General features: G+C 29.9%; 2 protein-coding genes across 2 annotated transcripts in view; one reads left to right on the top strand and one right to left on the bottom strand.

Moving 5' to 3' along the window:
* Nucleotides 1–708: 708 nt before the first annotated feature.
* Nucleotides 709–13,522, bottom strand: LOC143081893 (ribonuclease P protein subunit p30-like). The gene is made up of 11 exons (XM_076257550.1): nt 13,408–13,522; nt 10,596–10,678; nt 9,908–9,967; nt 8,579–8,653; nt 6,963–7,028; nt 5,113–5,202; nt 3,552–3,668; nt 3,045–3,074; nt 2,076–2,113; nt 1,412–1,491; nt 709–1,014 (listed from the first exon to the last, which is right to left on the bottom strand). Exons 1-11 carry the CDS (start codon nt 13,484–13,486, stop codon nt 722–724), a joined length of 1,011 nt encoding a protein of 336 aa, XP_076113665.1. The 5' UTR covers nt 13,487–13,522; the 3' UTR covers nt 709–721.
* Nucleotides 13,504–20,833, top strand: part of LOC143081881 (cilia- and flagella-associated protein 100-like) — a 20,667-nt gene continuing 13,337 nt past the window's right edge. The window contains exons 1-7 of the mRNA XM_076257543.1: nt 13,504–13,590; nt 15,501–15,573; nt 16,360–16,440; nt 17,115–17,206; nt 17,632–17,812; nt 18,189–18,256; nt 18,711–18,874. Of these exons, the coding sequence (XP_076113658.1) occupies nt 15,513–15,573; nt 16,360–16,440; nt 17,115–17,206; nt 17,632–17,812; nt 18,189–18,256; nt 18,711–18,874 (647 nt within the window). The 5' untranslated portion in view covers nt 13,504–13,590; nt 15,501–15,512. The remainder of the gene's footprint in view (nt 13,591–15,500; nt 15,574–16,359; nt 16,441–17,114; nt 17,207–17,631; nt 17,813–18,188; nt 18,257–18,710; nt 18,875–20,833) is intronic.

Raw genomic sequence — 20,833 nt, 5'->3', positions numbered from 1 at the left:
AAAACTACAACACTGAGCAAATACACCACAATTTTAAATCTTTCCTTCATATTTAGTTGTAGTTGGTGTAAAGACTCTCAAGAAGTATATTTCATAGATATTCATGTGAATAAATCATGATAAAATTAGTGGTTGTTTGAATTGGACCATTGTCACATAGAAAATAACAAGTATTAAATAAGTACACATTCCAAATAATTGAAGGTGTGAATTTTTACTTTAGCTTTAAACCCTTTGGCAACTGTTATAATGTCAAATAGTGTTTGATGTACGGTAATAATTTTCAAGAATTCTCTGAAGATCGTCCTGTTGATTTATTATTCTTCATGAGTTACATTTTCATGTACTAACTTTTTGTGAATTTTGTGGGTACTGATGAAGTTGGTGAGCTACCAATTGAAATGTTAACAGAGTAAACAATTTCTATAGGCTTGTATGCAAACTTTGGAAAATCACAAATATCAAATAAACCACCAAATTACAATTTATCTTCTGCAATCAATGAAAATTGGTACCCATTGAAATAGATGAATCCAAAGTTTTCATCCCCCTAATGATTATTTTTTTCCCCCTAATGATTATTTTTTTCCAATTCAATTCATTATTCATTTACACTTGCACTGTACAATTTTGACAAGCCATTGTTTAACATCAGCTAACCACTTCAGAGTATAAATAAAAAGTTTTGGCATTATAAATCATTTGAAATTTTGTTTTTTTTCTATTTTATTACATCAGATTTAATATCATTAGCCTCCATACATTTAACATCAAGTTTGAATTTTTTAACCTCTGTAATGTCATCTGATTGTCTACCATCCAACACCCGTTTGACAGATTTACTGTTATCATTGTCTGTTTTAATGTCTGTTTTTCTACTTTCACTATCTGTAAGTCTACTTTCACTTTTATTTTTAGAATTTGCACTGTTTTGTTCTATAATCCATTTGTCTTTTTCTTCTAGTTTCATTTTGTGTACAACTCCTACTGTAGACTTTGTTATTTTTCTGGATTCTGTAATGAAAAATTTGAAAAACATTCAATAAAATTTTACAATGAATTCAATAAAATTTTACAATGAATACAATAAAACTATAAATAGACAACAACATCCTGGATAACTGCAAGGAAATACTGTATTCTGGTCTACATGTGTGGCCACTTGTGTGTAGGTCCTGTGATAGGGGTCTTCTGGGATGAAGATATATTATCCTACTTTGACAATCGTTTGGTCTGTGGTGGACAGTTGTCTCATTTGCAATCATATCATATCACATCTTCTTATTTTTTTATTTTTAAATACACAATTGTTTAATAATTTTTTACATCTACAAAGCTGTCTTATTGGCAATCATACCACATCTTCTAATTTTCTATTCAGCCTATTTGACACATGTTTAAGTTGACTTACCTGAATGTAATAAAAGTGATTGACAGTTAGTTGAGATGGCAGCTTTAGCCTGTTCCTGTGACATACCAAACAATAAACCTCTGGTTGTTGTAAAGGATCATATCTTAATTTATTCTACAGAAAATTACTGTTTTCTGAGGGTCTGACCAGGATTTACAGAATAAAAATAATGGGCCAATGCTTCAGAAAAATACACCAAAAAATAATTAATAGAGAAAAAAAGGCCAACATAAAAGAAAACAATAAGTTTGTGCTCAAATATAAGGAATAGGCAAAAATGGTCTGACAAACAATATAAGCTACTCCATGAATCTTATTGAGATACCATTTTGAGATTTCAATTATTTATAAACCCAAAATGATTTGGTGTAATGACCAATAAACAAAAAATTGACATGTATATAATGTTCTATACACTGAAAATGATCCCTTAGAATTTGGTGTAGGTCTAGTTCCTGACAATTCAATTTCATTAACACAAAACTATTCTTATTCTAGTTTGGATTTAAAACATGATTTTTGAAATTTTAGAGCATCTGTTAACTAATGGATGCTTTGTAAATATGTTCTCTGATCTGATCATGTCAGAACTCGTCAGTGAATTTAATCAAGAGTTGAATAAACTATTAGATGAAATTATGACTTGTAAAATGACAAAGGATACAAGTTAGCAACATCATGTGGTCCTCTCAAATCCATTGCCTACAAAACCAAATAAATTTGTATATATGTATACATGTTATAAGAATCCTCTCCACAAAATAGATTTCAGTCTAGAAGAACATTATCATTACTTGTAATTGTCCTTTTAATAACTATGTTTCAGAAGTTGTGAGAACTCTTATTTCAATCCTTTGTGTGACAATTTGTGTCCATTGTTTTTTTTGGTAGCGGTTTTTGTACCAATCTATTGAGTTAAGCCAATTGCACCAGATTTTTGTAGTTTGGTCTGATGTTGTGCTGTTACAACACTCTCCAAGGTTAGATTAAGGGTTGAGTGCTCACAAACATTTTAAAGCAAACCACATTCTTGTTGGTTCATGTCTCATATTAGATTTTCATAAATTTTTTGTACCGTAATAATTCTAATCCTTATTTTTCTCACATTGTCAACTGAATTTTATCACATTTTTCATGTCACTTCCTTTAATAGATGACCATACAGTATGGATTGTTCTCATTGTTGAAGGTTGTATGGTGGACTATGATAGCTTACTACCACTTCTTTAAAGATGATAGGTAGTCTCATTGGCAATGGACAAAACATTTAAGAATAATGAAATAAAATTAAAGATTCTAACCATTATTTTTATAACAATTTACCCTTATCAACACTTCCAAAACATTTTATAAAATACATCATATAAACTTATGAGACATGCAGCAGAGATTATTTTAATATGAAAAGGGTGCATCTGACAGCATTCTCCATCAAAACAGATATACAAATGTAAGATGAATTTCTCAACTTTTTTGTGTTCCTTGATTGCTGTTTCATCGATATAATTATACTAGTAATCCATATTTCTTTTTATCATGTGTCAGAAATTGCAAGTGAAGAATCAAATGAATTATATTTTGATACGTTCTTATCAGAAAATCCTATTCAACGTACCTTGAAAATATGACTTACCTTTAGACAACCACTGCTTATGATCACATTCTGAAATAGATTTATCATCATTAATTGTTCAAAAAATACTGTTATGAACAAATTGCAAATATTATAAAGGCATCCTCTAGAACCACACATCAAGGATATGTAAGCCCTATAAATTTCACTTTGTTCCTCTGTCCATCTGTCAACAATTTTGTAAATACAAAAGGTCTAAAAGAATAAGCAAGAGGTCAATAAACTTTTGGAAATTTTTTCCACAGTTGTTGAGGATAATATTTAGAGGTGCATATTATATTTTTGTGTACCAGTAATTCTGAAAACTAATTAGGGTAAATAACAAATCTAATTATTCTGAAAACAGGTAAACTCTGTTCGACATAAATGTAGACCTTGCAAGAATGAGATTTACCAAATATTATTATTCGATAACCCATATGTTCGAAATTCACATGACAAAGAAACTATTTTTCTTTAGCAGTTGCTGAACCATGAAAATAACTTTTATATTCAGGTTAAACTAACCTTTCCTTTACACACTCTAATTAAAGTCTGTGCATTTGCTATCATATATTTTCTACTGGTACTATCTCTTATAGCAGGACTATACTGGATTTCAAAGTATATTCCCCGTTCTAATGCCTGAAAAAAAATCAGAAATTTCATTATTATAAGATTTCAAAGTATATTCCCCGTTCTAATGCCTGAAAAAAATCAGAAATTTCATTATTATAAGATTTCAAAGTATATTCCCCGTTCTAATGCCTGAAAAAATCAGAAATTTCATTATTATAAGATTTCAAAGTATATTCCTCTTTCTAATGCCTGAAAAAATCAGAAATTTCATTATTATAAGATTTCAAAGTATATTCCTCTTTCTAATGCCTGAAAAAATCAGAAATTTCATTATTATAAGATTTCAAAGTATATTCCTCTTTCTAATGCCTGAAAAAATCAGAAATTTCATTATTATAAGATTTCAAAGTATATTCCTCTTTCTAATGCCTGAAAAAAATCAGAAATTTCATTATTATAAGATTTCAAAGTATATTCCCTGTTCTAATGCCTGAAAAAAATCAGAAATTTCATTATTATAAGATTTCAAAGTATATTCCCCGTTCTAATGCCTGAAAAAAATCAGAAATTTCATTATTATAAGATTTCAAAGTATATTCCTCTTCTAATGCCTGAAAAAATCAGAAATTTCATTATTATAAGATTTCAAAGTATATTCCTCTTTCTAATGCCTGAAAAAAATCAGAAATTTCATTATTATAAGATTTCAAAGTATATTCCCCGTTCTAATGCCTGAAAAAATCAGAAATTTCATTATTGTAAGATTTCAAAGTATATTCCTCTTTCTAATGCCTGAAAAAATCAGAAATTTCATTATTATGAATAGTAATCTATAATGTCTTTGTCATACAAGATATTTTTAACTTCTATCATTACATTGATTGCATGTACAGGCAAGCCAAGCTATACTTCAAAGCAAACCAAACTGCCTCTACTGTTTCTTAGCAATGTTGTCACCATAGTAAAATCGTAGGTTGTACGGTTTAATTACACACAAGATCAAACCAAGACATTTAAATTTACAATTGTTGCTTCCAAAAAAATCATGCAACATTAAGAAGTTAAGGAAGGCAAAGATGAATGACCCAAGAGGAATGTGTAAAGTAATTTGTTTTTCTGCGATCTGTAACTTCATCAAAATTTGTAATGGCGTTTTATTATTGTCAAAAATATGACAGTTGTTTTCTAGTCATTTAATGTGTTTGAGCTTTTAGAGTTGCCATTTAAATATGGGCCTTTTCATCTTAAATTTTCCTCGTAACTCAGTATTTTGTTACTTTACTTTTTGCTCATAAAAAAATTATAAAATCTAGTTTAATACCATGTTTCTCTACTCTCCATAATTCAAATTTAAATTTTCAAAAAGTCTAGTTTTTAATTAAAATTTAACTTTCTGTGGAATATTGTATTACACTTGATAAATATTTATCTATAAAGAATGTTAAGTCTTCTATTAAGGTATATTATACATGTTATAGATACTTCTATATTAATAAATGAATAGACTTACCACATTAATTAGAGGTCTTTTTATAGGATATGGTAACTTTTGTGTAACATCTACTGTTATTATGTCAATCTTCAGTGAACTCACTGCAACCTAATGAAGAAAATGTTTGAACTTGCATGCATTGTTTGTATATTTATAAAATGCTGGTTTTCTTCAGAGTAGAAAATTAACATAAATATTCCAACTATAGAAAACAAATGAATGTGAAATAATATCATAAATGTGTAATAATATCATGAATACAACACCTTCAAGATGTTAAATTTGTAGGATTTTAACTATATGAAAATTTAGCTTTATGGGATAAATGTTTCCTGTAACTCACCATTATGTTTTAGTTGAAACAATTATTTGAAATATAACAACTGTAATGAAATGTTGGAAACTCTTTTTGATTTTTTGCAGATGCATAACCACAAAATTTACTGTGTGTACTGGACACTGAGTTTGGTATGAAAATAAATTCTGACTAAGGCAGTCCAAGGATCCGGAAATTTTTTCACCTAATTTCGGTCATTTTGGGATAACTTTAAAGTTGGTGTCCTTTTTCAAACAAAGATTGTGTGTATGTTCATACAGTCATACTCGTAGCATCAACGAACTTGTTTAACAGTTGCATCGCATTTACTTCAGAAATTTCCCTACCATTTTCCTTAAAATCAATCTTGAGCAATAAAAAGAAGGCAACAGTTTAAAAATGAAATGATTTTAATGACTCAAAACGATAAATTTCTCAAACTTCGCTTACGTTTCTTTCGATTTGGAAGACAAAATTATAACCGGATGTTTAACGACAATAGTAAAACGACCAATTCCGGACTCATTTCCGGGAGTTTTGTTTATCAAATTCACAGGAAATTGTCGGCTTTTTAACTGTTTTACCTTTAATAGTGTTTGAATATTATTTATAATAGTTGGACTTGTTTAATTTAGCATGAAATCATTTTGAATTTACGATTTTGTGTCTATTTGCGGAAGAGAATTTCAAGCATGCGTATTAGTAAACAAAGCACGTGTGTTTGTAGTGAAACAATATTTTGTTCTACGTAAATTAATTTAATTTTAATTTAATTTTAAATCAGAATTGACAATTGTCTAAGCTGAGAAAAGTAATTAAATAATGCAGACAGTTGTTATGAACTTTTAATTTCTGTAAAATATTAGTTCTGAGCTCGTGATCAATAAAAAATTTAATTAAAAACACATGTAAAGAGATTAGCGATCATTAGCCAATATTTCCCCGAGGCATTACTATAGTTATTAGGAGGGCCCTCAGGATTATAACACTTTACTGGAGTGGCAGTTTTATTACAGGAAAAGGATAACAAACAAAAAATAAGTTCAAAATGGCGATTTAGACAATGTTAGAAACTTGATCCCAACGAAATGACATTGAATGACCGAAATTATTTCTGTAAAAAATAAAATTTGTCCTAAATCCCAATTCCTCATTTAGGACAAAATACTTTCAGTTTAGGTCAAGACTGGCATATATGACCGTTTCCGGACCCTTGTAAGGCACATAATTTCAGGTATTTTAAAAATAAACATGAATATGTCTATAGTACATGGATGCCCACTTGCAAAATCATTTTCCATGTTCAGTGGACCTTGAAATTGGGGTCAAAACTTTAATTTGGCATTCAAATTAGAAAGATCATATCATAGGGACCATGTGTACCAAGTTTCAAGTTGATTGGACTTCAACTTCATCAAAAACTACCTTGACCAAAAACTTTAACCTGAAGCGGGACGAACGGACGTATGAACGAACGGACTCACAGACCAGAAAACATAATGCTCCTCTATTATTGTAGGTGGGGCGGCATAAATATGTACTGCTCACTTACATGGAAAATCTTTTCTGTTAAAGGTTGAACTGCCACCAGATCAAATGCTTGTATCTCTGGAGTATTCTGTAAAAAGTATCATAACTGTATCCATGGTAAAAAACAATTAATTTGCTTTAGATAAAAAATTAACTATCAAATAAATTGTTTAATACAGATAGAGTTTATGCTGTAAATAACTGAGTAGTATAACCTCTTAAATTTGTTTACAACATCAATAATGTCATAATTAGTGTTGTCAAATCGTACACTTTTGCCTAACCGGTTACTCGTATAATCGTTCGACCGATTAACCGGTTAACCGGTAGTTGAAGGCCTTATCAATAATACCCTACACATAGATATAAGAAGATGTATACGAGTGTCAATGTGACTACCTTCCATCCAAGTCATACAGTTACGTTTTTATAATAGATGAATTGAAGTTTGTCCTTTGGTATTATAAGACTTGACTGTGAAGATTCCTGTCGAAGTTTGACTTTTAATAATCAGATACACGGTATATACTATGGTGTTTGTACAACTTCAGATTGAAAAATAAAAAAAAACGTCTTGATCTCGTATGTAGAGTTGAATATGTCTGAAACGGATTATTTTTTGTTTTCTCTAGTTTTCTCCGAAAATAATGTGGAGTGTTTTAATTTAAATTTATTAATCCTGATACTTGTACCATCAAGTATACATTGATTTCATTCACGTTGACTTTTTACAGTTTTTGTGTTAGCTTTTCGTTTATTGACAAAGACTTGCTCGACGGAGATTGCACTTTTAAGATGTAGGTCTACACAATAGTAGATCAAAAATGAAATAATGAAGTAAATCGAAAAATTTAATCGTATTAATAATATTACTGATTTAAAGTTATTGTTGAAAAAACATGTAACTAATTATGTTTCCTTAAGATCTTGCCCGAGCTGAGAGACAAGTTCTAATTAATTTTATATTTTTGGATTAACAATAGCAATTAATATACTGGACAATTGATCCGTCAAATTAATTACCATGACGACAATTTTTAAAGAAAACATAACTATTTAATGATTTCAATACAAATTTATATCAAATCTATTAAAATTGAAAAAAAGTCTGGTTAACCGGTTAGCGTTTTTGGTATTCAGTATTCGGTCGTTCGAACGGTTAACTGGTTAACCGGTTAACCGTTGACAACACTAGTACTAGTCATAATATTATTATGTAGTATAAAACATGAATTTGTATTTACTTCCAAAATATACATGATTGATATATTTTCTAATCATAAAAAGTATATTATTCTTTACTGATTTGTCATTTATTACTGTTGAACTGTTGTTTTATATATATATATATCTATTCATACCTGCCAACTCTCACTATTTGTGGGGGATTTCACTCATGAAAGCTCCCTAATGGAAATTTTGAAAGAGCAATTTTGTCCACAATTTTATACAAAACAGTAAATTTTACAATGGTTATAGGCTTTAAACAGTATAAAGAAGCCAAAATACAACAACAAAATACATTTGAAGGCCCCCTTGAAGGTTTTTTAGGACTATACAAGCCCTCTTGTACATTAAACCCCCATTGGCATTTTGAAAAGTTGGCAGGTATGTAACTATTGAATTAATTAAACTTACTAATTTTTGTAGTTGTGCAACATCTTCCATTATGGTACTAAATCTTGATAACTGTCTGAATTTTTTGGTTCCTGCCTGAAAAGCAATGTTTATATTATCATAATTTCCAATTCTGGACTTTAGTGTCATCCTGTTTGTAACTTTCTTGAGCAGGCTTTTTTATTGTGTAAAAATATACAGTCTAGATAGACATTTAAAAGAGGTTGGTGTATTCTTAAAACGGTTTTAATTTGAATCCACCTAATTTTGGAAACGGTGCTTGTAACAAGTAAGGCTACCTGGAAAATGTGTTGATCAAAGTTGTTTGTTTTTGTTTGTATATCTGTTATTTTGTAGTGGTTAGGATTTGGTGGTTGATGTGATCTGTTATGTTATTTTTTGGTGATTTATATTCTCCTTTTAATGTAATCATTTCATTCTTAAGGATGTATTCTTCTGAGGTTTCAGTCTTGTTGAAATCTCGTTCTTGAATTATTTCCAAAACATGTGATACAAGTGGAAAATATCAATGAATTTTAAAAATATTATAATCAAACATAACTCTGTGAAAAAATTGTGTATTTACAATGGATGGTTTTTGTGTAATTCAGTTTTCAAATTTTACGACCAATCAAGTCTGACAGTCTTTTAAGCCAAAATTTTAAGAAAATGGATGAGGGGTACACAAAATGATTTTACAAGAATCATGTACATCCCATATCATTTTTGTCTTTTCATATACTTTTTCAATCATTTATAACAAAAAAGGTTGAAATAATATGCATTTTATTCTTAAAACTGAGAAAAATCACAAATTTACAAAATTGACAGCATGGTAAATTTGACACAAAAAAGCAAAGAAAAAAAGTTTAATTCTAGAAATTTTTGGCTCCTCAGAGGTGTACATCCTTAAGTTTATACTTTCAAGTTGAGAATATTTGCTATTCTTTTCTTTTTTGAGTGTATAAAATGATTATGTGTTTGAACCTGTTCTGTCTGACTGCACAAATAATTTCAAATGTTTGAAATATATAGATTTATCTCCCTTACTACAAAAATTGGGATAAAAATATAATTAATTTTGGTTTATTTGTTGCTTTAGTAATTAAAAAAATGTGAAAATTAAGCACACTAATTTGAATATATTATTTAAACAATGCAGTAAAATTTTCATTGTTTAAAGTGATTGAGATCTTATAATATCAAAATATAACATTACAAACATTGAAATTATTGGTAAATTCTTTAAAAAAGGATGGCATGAGTGTAAGGCAATCTTAAATAATTCAAGAGCAGCAGCAGGCAACCAAAAATCAGATGTCTTAACAGAATTTCAACTAAATATCTTACCATGATATTCTTTAAAGTTTCTGCATCAACTTTCAAAGTTTCTGGTAATGGAATTGCATGCTACACAAAGGAAAAAAGAAAAATAAAGAGTCATATAAAATAATTATAGAATAGATGTTGCTTCTGACAGTGTGCTATGGCAAGTATTCATATGATATGCATCTGTTTCTGAACAATACATAAACATTACAAAATAGGTGACTGTTATAATTGCCAGTTAGAATTGGTGTGTTTCATATCCTTGTTTTGAGTTTCATCCAACTTTGGGTGTTTTTGTTTGCCCTTACGTTGTCGTCTCATTGACGTAAAAGCTTCTTCTTCTTTTAAACATATAAATGCTTTAATGCATGCTTTAAGCATATGGTAAGAATCAAGAATGTGTTCCTAGCAATCAAGTTCTTTAAAATCTTAAGATAGATTATTCATATTTTTCAACATATAGCAAACATTAAAAAATTGAGATACACTAATTATCACATATTTACATTGATTGTTGATTGCATTACACCGTATTAGCACAACAAGGCTATATCGCGGTGAGACATATTTACATGTAAATGATGCAAAAAAGACTCATTTCTCAAATCCATCATTTTCTAACAAAAATCTATATATTTTATACATATACGATTGTTACTGTCTGCACATGTGTGTATACATATCTATACAAATTTATTACAGTACTTACATAATCTTTGTCTTTTTTCTTTTTCTTTACAATACTGTCTATACTTGGTGCACAATGATTTACAGCAACAAAACTATAGCCCACTGTTAAAATGTTCAAAAAAACACATTGCCATATTATATTTCAAAGATTCAGAAGTTGACAATAATATAATTGTTAAAAAAATTAATTTCATATGCTGGTCCTTGGTCAATGTTATAAAAAAGATAAATGATGAGGTAAAAAATCTTGCAGATGAAAGATGCTGGGTAGCTGTCTTATTGTCATTTTTTCATTTATGCTTTTGTCATGTTTGTTCTGATAAATCAATATATAGTTCTCTTTCACAGGTAACCCATGCCTGGTATATTAGCTAACATAGTTTAACATTGTACAATTTCTAGGCCAATATCACTTATCAAAGGTAAACCATTTTTGAGAATATGGGACAACATCATTACCTTTTGCTAAGTCTGTAAAATATAATAAAATATGGAATTCCAATGGGGACTAACTGTGCACCACTTATTGCGGACCTGTTTTTGTATTGTTATGAGTTACAATTTATGACAAAAATAAGCAAAGACCCATCGAAACAACATCTGATAAACAAATTTAATAATACTTTTAGATATTTGGATGACATTTTGGCTCTCAATAATGACGACTTCAGTATGTATATTAATGAAATTTATCCTGTTGAACTTACTTTAAATAAAGCTAATACTAACAATGACCACTGCCCTTTTCTCGATCTTGATATCTATATCACTAATGGAAAGCTGAATACTAAAATTTATGATAAAAGGGATGATTTTTCATTTCCTATCGTTAATTATCCGTTTTTAGATGGTGACGTTCCCTTGTCACCATCTTATGGTGTTTATATATATATCTCAACTTGTACGATTTGCTCGTGTATGTAACAATGTTTTAGATTTTAACGAGAGAAATTTATGTATTACTGAAAAATTATTACACCAGGGTTTTCGATATCACAAACTAGTCAAAACATTTACTAAATTTTATCATCGGTATAAAAACATCATTCGTAAATATAGCTCAACATGCAGACTTCTAATACGTTCAGGTATTTCACATCCAATTTTTTATGGTAATATTCTTTATAAAGCACAAAGGTGTCAGTATTCACCTCAGAAACTTACAAAACCTTTGAATAGACTTATTAAGAAGGGATATAATTACGATACTGTTGTCAAGTCATTAAAGATTGCATATTTTGGCGTTTATATTGAGTCACTGATAAGGTCTTTGCATCGGAACTAAACACATTTATTCTAAAAACAGTTGTTGGCATGACACGGGTTATGTTCTTCTCATATATGTTATGATGGTATGATACTAAACCCCTAACGGGACGGATTGTGCCTGATGTTCATATGATGAAATCATAATCTTTCAGTCAGTTTAATTGAAGTCTGGAGCTGGCATGTCAGTTAACTGCTAGTAGTCTGTTGTTATTTATGTATTATTGTCATTTTGTTTATTTTCTTTGGTTACATCTTCTGACATCAGACTCGGATTTCTCTTGAACTGAATTTTAATGTGCGTATTGTTATGCGTTTACTTTACTACATTGGTTAGAGGTATAGGGGGAGGGTTGAGATCTCACAAACATGTTTAACCCCGCCGCATTTTTGCGCCTGTCCCAAGTCAGGAGCCTCTGACCTTTGTTAGTCTTGTATTATTTTAATTTTAGTTTCTTGTGTACAATTTGGAAATTAGTATGGCGTTCATTATCACTGGACTAGTATATATTTGTTTAGGGGCCAGCTGAAGGATGCCTCCGGGTGCGGGAATTTCTCGCTACATTGAAGACCTGTTGGTGACCCTCTGCTGTTGTTTTTTATTTGGTCGGGTTGTTGTCTCTTTGACACATTCCCCATTTCCATTCTCAATTTTAGAAGTGGAATGAATGCCAATGTGACAACTATCCACCAAAGTTCAAATGAAGATGTAGCATTTAAAGGCAACAGCACCACCTCAAATATAATCAGCTTTAATTTTTAAAAGTGTCATAATATTTTTTTGGAACTAATTTGGGACTAGAATATTATATCTCTGGAAATCTATATACATGATATATATTAATTAATTCCCAATCATGCCAATTGTACAGATGAACCTTAATTTTTTTTTAAAAGACCATCAATGAAATTGAGAGGATTAACTATTTTTTTCCTGCAATGGGACCTACTTTTTTCTATAGTATTTTGGAGCAAAACAATACATTAATTTTCTTTTTTCCAAATCATTTGTTTTATATGTCATGTATGAGGGTCTGGATGGGGGTCTGTTATTCTGTAAACATTTAATTTTCATCCCTTTTTTCTCTAATTTTCAAAAAAATTAACCCCTTTTTTCTCTAATCTTCAAAAAATTAGACCATGCATTTCTCTAATCTTCATTTTTTTGCCCGATATTCTCTAATCTTCATTTTTTAAGGGCATTATTCTTTAATCATTATATTTAACCCCATATTTACTTTGTATCAGTCTTATCTCTTACAAAGTAAATATACACTGACCTCTTATTTTTTATTCAAAACATTGATAGACAAAGAAATTAAGAAAAGGGGTCGAAACGACTAAGTGGTGTATGGCCAAAACCAAGGACGTATAACTAACATAATATACGTCCTTGGCCAAAACGTCTCGAAAACATAATTTATTTGGACTTGTTAGTTATACGTCCTTGGACTAGGTCGGGACAACTGAACTGGAGTAATGTTGCTATGATTTCATAAACACACAAGTTTTGCCAGAGAAGAATCGTATTTCTTATTTTGATTTAACAAGAATATGATATTTACATTTTGCTGCCATAGCAAGTGTTTTGGCTAAATGTTGCTTCTCGCTAATCTGCACGTTGAAATCCATGAAGTTAGCCATTCCGGAAGTCACTATTGCTTATTTCCCCTTCTCATACAAATTAACTTCCGGAGTTAGTAACCACGGAAATTGTAAACAGTGGGTGCCTGAATTTACATTAATTGGTAACTTTAGCTCTTTATGATAACGCAGATGTCCCATGAATAATTCTTTTGAATAACTGATTTGAATACTCATGAAATTTTGAAATCATGCAAGTAGTTTCTGCTTTTTTCAAGCTAAAATTTGAAATTGGTTTACCCTGAAGTAAGGATTTGTATACAAATCCTAACATTATAGGTAATACATTAATGTCCTACATAGGTTTGTTTGGTACTTTCCTCATAGTAAACGCAGATATTACTTAAATAAAATTAATGTATTAGCATAAACGATAGTTAATACACTTTTGAAATAACTCAGATCAAGGATTTGTATAGTAAGAAATCCTTGCTCAGATACTATGCGACAGGTACCAACTACAAATTTAAAGCCAGTAATATCAACAGTAAGAGGACACAATGAATGATTCCTCGTTCCTTTTGCCAGGACTCAAGTATATCGTCACTCGTTTTTCCCGAATGGACTGCCACAACACATAGTTAGCTGCACAACCCTTGAATCATTCAAAAGGGGTGTGCAAGTGGTCCGGCTTTGATAGATGTACAACCTTGTTTTTATCGTTATTTTAAAGAAGCACCGTTTTCACTGTAGATAATCCGCACTTACCCGCACATTTGTTGTTCTCACATCGAACATGTACATAAAACAGTACGATAATACTCCCATGGGAGGCCTGTACTATAAAGGAAGAAGAAGGTATTCTATGAAATGATCTCTTGAAGGTTACATTGGGTACAAATTATATTTTTATTTTCTAAAAGTAAAAAGACAACTTTTTAATTGAATTTCATGCATTTTCTGTAAATATCATATGTCACAATACACCTTTTTAATTATTATGATTTGTATGTCATTACTGAACTTCACAAAGGTTTCTTTAAAATTTGAGGTCATAATAAAAACATTTGACGTTACAAGTAACAATGGAAAAGAGATTGTTGAATGATGTGATTGTCAATACCGGTAGTTCAAGGTGTGCAGATTCTAGGGTCAAGCAATGGTCACACAGATTTTCAAATAGGGATAAGGTCTATGCTTGTGCTGTTATGTCTCAGTAAGAATTTTTGTTCTGACACATCTTTCATGTTTTATTACCTGAATGTCATTGATGCATGGTTGTTTTACTTATCATGCTAATAACCAGGGCCTAAAATAAAATATTGTTTGTTTCCCCAATCCTGACTGACCCTGAAAAATATTATTTTATTCATTTCCAATTTGAAGGATTGTGGGATCGACTGATATTGTTCCAGCTTTTTGGAAAAAGTAAAATGATTTCCCTACCTACATGTACTTACCCACACCTGGCTTGGCAGGATCGGGATTGGGGAAACAAACAATATATTAATTTAGGCCCAGTCAGGGGTACTACTTGTACAAGTAATTTTTATTTACTTGAAGAAGTAAATACTAATATGCCTATATAATGAATTTATAGGAAACTTATGCAAGTGTATTTTATTTTAAAACTTGTATAGGTAAAGAATTTTTTGGCTGAACAACATGTATGTAAAAATGATGTAGCTAAAACTGTGACTTACAGATCAATCACATATCGAGACACATTGTACATGTACACACATGTGATATAAATACTGCAGTTGTAAATAACATAATTTCTGATAGATACATGTATGTGAATCAAATGGTCCTTATTTTTCATTATTCTCAACTTTTTAGGAAACAGAGTTCATTCTTTGCTTTGATGCAATGAATCATGGGAAAACATTAAAAAAATCACAAGTCTGATATGTACAGGTTTTAACAAAAATTGATGGATATTGTATTGTATTGTATAGAGCAGCTAGGATACAAAAAAAAATGTACAAACAAATCCCATTGGAAAACAAGATTTCAAGGAGGTAAACATGGTAAAACTAATAACTTCATGTTTTATATTGTTATATTTCAGAATTTAAACAAAATGGCAGACTCTCCAACAGGTGCCCCTTCTCCTGACACAGATGCTTCAGGAAAAAAGTCAAGTAAGTAGTTAATTATTTCAAAAGTTTAATCTGACTAAAAATATTCAATTTTTTTTTAATTTCAAAAGTGACACTTTTGAAAATTCATTCCTATATAAATTTTGATCATAAACATGGTAAAGACATAGAAGTGATAGGACTTTTTTCGTAAACAAAATTCCTGAAACAAATTATGATAAAATATAAATTTTAGAACAATAGAATTTAACATATATTTGTGTTTATCTAAAAATAATCTGAAAAAGTTTTAAGAATGCTTGGAGTAACTTAGATTAATAGTAACGTTGCAATTTTGTCATTAAGAATAAGATACAAATTGATATTAATATTTAAGAAGGCATCTTCTAAATGATAATTAATGATACATGTACATAAAAGAGGGACGAAAGATACCAAAGGGACAGTCAAACTCATAAATCTAAAACAAACTGACAACGCCATGGCTAAAAATGAAAAAGACAAACAGAAAAACAATAGTACACATGACACAACATAGAAAACTAAAGAATAAACAACACGAACCCCATAAATTAGTTTCATTTGACCTTTAGCTATTTACAATAAAATAATGCAGATAAGCTTTCTATCCAGATTTCCTTTGTCCACAGACCACTTTTAGTTGACACAAATTATCTATCAATTGGAACTCAAGTTGTCTCATTGGCAATCATACACGAATACCATCTGCTTATTTTCATAATGTAGTGACGTATTTCGTGAAATGATTTAGTGCAATGAACATTTAGTTATTGTGTTGATATTAAAGTTATGAATATTTACTTGTAGGAGTGGATGGTTCAAGACAGTCAGGCAGAGTAACATTCCCAAATTCAGCAAAATCAGGATCAAACAAATCTGTTTTATCAGGTACAAATGTTGATTTTTGTTATTTGAATTGTTATGATGTTGAATTTTAAACAGTCTTTTTGAATATCAATAGAAATAGATTGTGATGGTTAATTTTTGGAGACAGTAACCCAACCATAAGATAACAAAGTACAATTTTAAAAGGTTAGGAAACTTTCTTTTTATGACAATCTATGATTGAAAGTATCTTAACACTAGTGGTATGAACATATTCATAAATTTTTGTGTTATTTGCTTTAGTGTGAAAAAGAAATTTCAAGCAACTACATTTTTAGGGATATTATTTTATATAAATATATTTGTCAAAGATAATTAAAGAATATTAATTTTCAATATCATTAAAATGCTATACAATGTACTTCAGCTAGCAATCATGCAGTGCTGTATTGTCATGCATTGTTGTCGATACAGTAGAATTTGACGAGACTGCTGTACAAGTGAGAGATTTAAGGCTTCAAAACCACATTCAATCCTCCATTTTCTACATAAGAAAATGCTTGTACCAAGTCAGGAATATGAAAGTTGTGATCCATTCCTTTGTTGTGTTTAAAATTTGAGCTTTTGATTTTGCCATTTGACTAGGAACTTCCAGTTTTGAATTTTCCTTGGACTTCAGTATTTTTGTAACATGCATAAATAGTTCAACCTAAAAAAAAATGTATATATTTTTATAGATGATATGGTACCACAAGGAAACCCCTTCAAGATGCCCCCAGAGGTAGACATATTTGTCCTTAGAGATAAAGAAAGACAAAGAAAGAAACAGGTTTGATTTAATATTATAATTGTTCTGTAATTTCTATTTAAACATAAAAACTAACTGCCTTGAAATTTAAAATTATTGAGACAATGCTCTGAAAAATCACCTACCGTGAAATCAATGTATTTTCTGATTGGTAATATTCAAAACAGACTAAATTTAATGTTTCTTACAGTTAGTCGATCTGCTTATAATATATAATTAAGCATAAACTATTTAGAATATTATTTTGTTATTTGAAAATCCTGCACCAAGAGGTGGGCCTCAGCTGGCCCCAAAATAAAAATGTATACTAGTTCAGTGAAAAAGGATGTCATACAAAACGCCAAAACATACATGCACATTCTACATACATGTCTTATTTATATGCCTTTGTTTGAAAAATTATTGAGAATGTTGGTTATTAACTAAACCACATATTTTATTTCCAGGAAAGATTGAAACAGCGAGAATTGAAAGTACATGAGAAAACAACATATGCCTCTAAAGTGAATTTCCGTACAGCATCTATGATCAGACCAGCAGACTCAGATGAAGATGGGGAGGCTGAGGATTCAGACAAAGCTGTAGCAGTTAAAGATGATCCACAATTTACAATTGCTGTCACAAGAGGTAGATTTCATTAATGTTGGAAATGATTTTGTTGACTTTTGTGAAATCTTATTGAATTTGTTTTCTTCTTCATCAAATCATACAAAAATTAGCAATATGAAAGGTATGTAAATTAACTGTTAGTATTCTGAAGCAATTTCCAAGACAACATTTTAATTGTTCTGTACAAAGGTTTTATTAAAGATACCATATTTATAATTTGTATGCCAACGTGCAACTGTCATATATACCTGTATTTTTTTTCCTTTTTAAATTGAGACTCCATTATTGAATGTCATATATTTTATTAAAAAAAATACAGTTTTGTTCAAATCTCAGAATTTTTATTACAAAATGTATGTGTTCATGTAATGACCATTTTTTTCTTTTCATCTAGATCGACATGTAGAAAAAGAATCATTAGCAGAATATATTCAAAAGAAAAGAGAAATGTTTTTAGTACAGGTATTAAAATAGATTGTTAGAGTTTGACAAAAGAAAATATTTAGTTTTGTATATTATTCTGTTAACGTTGCAACCAAATATTGGGTTGCAAAAATTATATTCTATTAAAGGGAGATAAATCAATATTTTTCACTTAATGATTTATTATAGAGATTTGTGACTTTGTGTATTAAATATAGTTTCAAATAAAAATAAGATCTAATTTTAAAATTTTAGTACACATGTTTGTTTTGTTTATTTCTTCTAGTATACATGTAACATGTTTAAGTTTTTATGCAACAATATATTTAGACTGTATCCCTTTATTACAAGTGCTATATACATAACACGCTTTGTCTTGGCTTACCGTATAGATCTTTACATTGTATAATGCTATCTTTGCCTCTTAATGTAATTTATTTAAAACAGAATATTCATTTGAGCTATGTTTTGAAGTTAACGTCTTTTTTTATAGTATTCATTAGGGGTTAAAAGAGATGAAATAAGGAAACTGGAAGAAATAGCCCAGGCTGAAGAGAAAAAATTAGAACAGGCAGAGTTATACTTAGAAGAAGATGCCAGTATGTTTGATGAATTCTTAAAAGAAAATGACACTGGTTCTGTGGAGGCTGTAAGAGAGTAAGTCACTGATCTAAAAAAAAAAAAACACCCCAAAATAACTACAAATGCTGTTTATACAGAAAAATTCATATTTTAACCAATTTTCTGCAAGAAATAATTTTGATTGAAAAAAAACGAAACTTATTCAAAATACTTATTATTTATACATGTAACATGTACATGCTCACTTGTCATTTAACTACAACAGTTTTTTTTCTTCAAATTTTACACCTACTTTATAATTGTACACAACACTTGTTTATGATTTTTTGTATATGTCCAAATAATCAATCAGATAAAATATATTTTCATGAATGTATTGAAAAAATGGTTTTCAGTGATAACCTATGGCAGATTTTACAGTATTGTGTTCTGTCTCCTACTTTCATGTTGCTAATGTGACGGAGACAAAAATGAGTAACGTTAGCGACATTTGGACATGTCACATGAGCAACAACATCTTTAAAAGTTAAAATGTATGCACACAGTGATGTTTAATATATGCCTGGAGTAATAAAATTGTACAGTCTGGTTTAGAATTTCTAAATATACAGAATGTCATTTGCAGGTGTACTTTATATCAAATGAATACACAAGAAACCAAAAAATTAGTAACGTTAGCGACATTTGGACATGTCACATGAGCAACAACATCTTTAAAAGTTAAAATGTATGCACACAGTGATGTTTAAAATATGCCTGGAGTAATAAAATTGTACAGTCTGGTTTAGAATTTCTAATATACAGAATGTCATTTGCAGGTGTACTTTATATCAAATGAATACACAAGAAACCAATTCGTAATAGTAACATTAGCAACATCTACTATCATGACATTATGTTTTGTTGCGAACGTCTTTTTGATGGACGGAATACATTTAAGGTCCTCTTGTAACGATATTACATACAACTTACCTTCTTTGCTTCCCCATCATGTGAAGGAACTGACTCCGAATCTATTTCTGCAAAGGGCGATATCGTAACTCCTATACAGGAGAGCTACAGATATAAATATATGTTGCTCACGTGACACTGATTTGGACGGAAACCTCGAACAGTAACGTTCGCAAAAAATAAAACAGCCAATGATATTGATTCCTCAAGTCCTTTGACCCCCTTACGTCATCCAAATTTAATATGATTGCTATTTTCAATTATTTATAAAACCCGGGATAAAAATAACTACAATGGGCTGTCTGAGAACTAACAAGAAAATTGCGATCGTGACATACCACAATGGACGGAAAAGACGTGACGTTAGCAACAATATTATTAAATTACCTTTTTTAGCCTTTACCAATAAAAATCTGCCTTAAAGTTATGATTAAAACACAAAAGAAGACTTTTTATTAAAATATAAGTCCATGTTATTAGGCTCCACTTATAAATAATACTTCAAAATTCCACTCCAAATAAGCTGGATGTCAGTAAAGTAGGTCATGATGTCTATTCCATGTCCAATATTTTGAAATTGAAAACCCTCTAATTCTAACATAAAACACAAACACAGAGTAATTTTTATTTTTATTTACTCAGAAAGACACATTTTATTCAATAACATAATGCATTACTCCATTACACAGTCTGTTTCACTGTTTCAGCAATTGCTTTTTTGATGGATACAAAAAACAATAATTCCTTCTTATTGTAAAATCTGCCCTATATATTTAGATATGAAGGTCAAATGAGAGAAAAACAGGAGAAAGTGACCTTGATCAAAGCATTTTCAACAGAGATGAGTCTAATTAGGTCGCAGATATCTAATTACGAAGACCTTCTTAGAGAATTTAAATTGTTCAAGAAATTTCTTGAGAAATGCACGCCTCAGGTTGGATTTTCTAGAAATGAGTTTGTGACGGGATTGGAACATCAAAGAAGAACAATTTATATACATTTTTGACATACTATAGTAATTCTATGTTAATGGTTAAACAGCTGAATATTTCTTTAAAGAGACAAAAAAAATCTTTTTACGCC

The sequence above is a fragment of the Mytilus galloprovincialis genome, chromosome 1 (genome assembly GCF_965363235.1).
Source record: "Mytilus galloprovincialis chromosome 1, xbMytGall1.hap1.1, whole genome shotgun sequence".
In the NCBI taxonomy this organism is placed as follows: Eukaryota; Metazoa; Mollusca; class Bivalvia; order Mytilida; family Mytilidae; genus Mytilus; species Mytilus galloprovincialis.
Note: the sequence above shows the minus strand (reverse complement) of the source record. Positions and strands in the feature narration are given on the sequence as shown.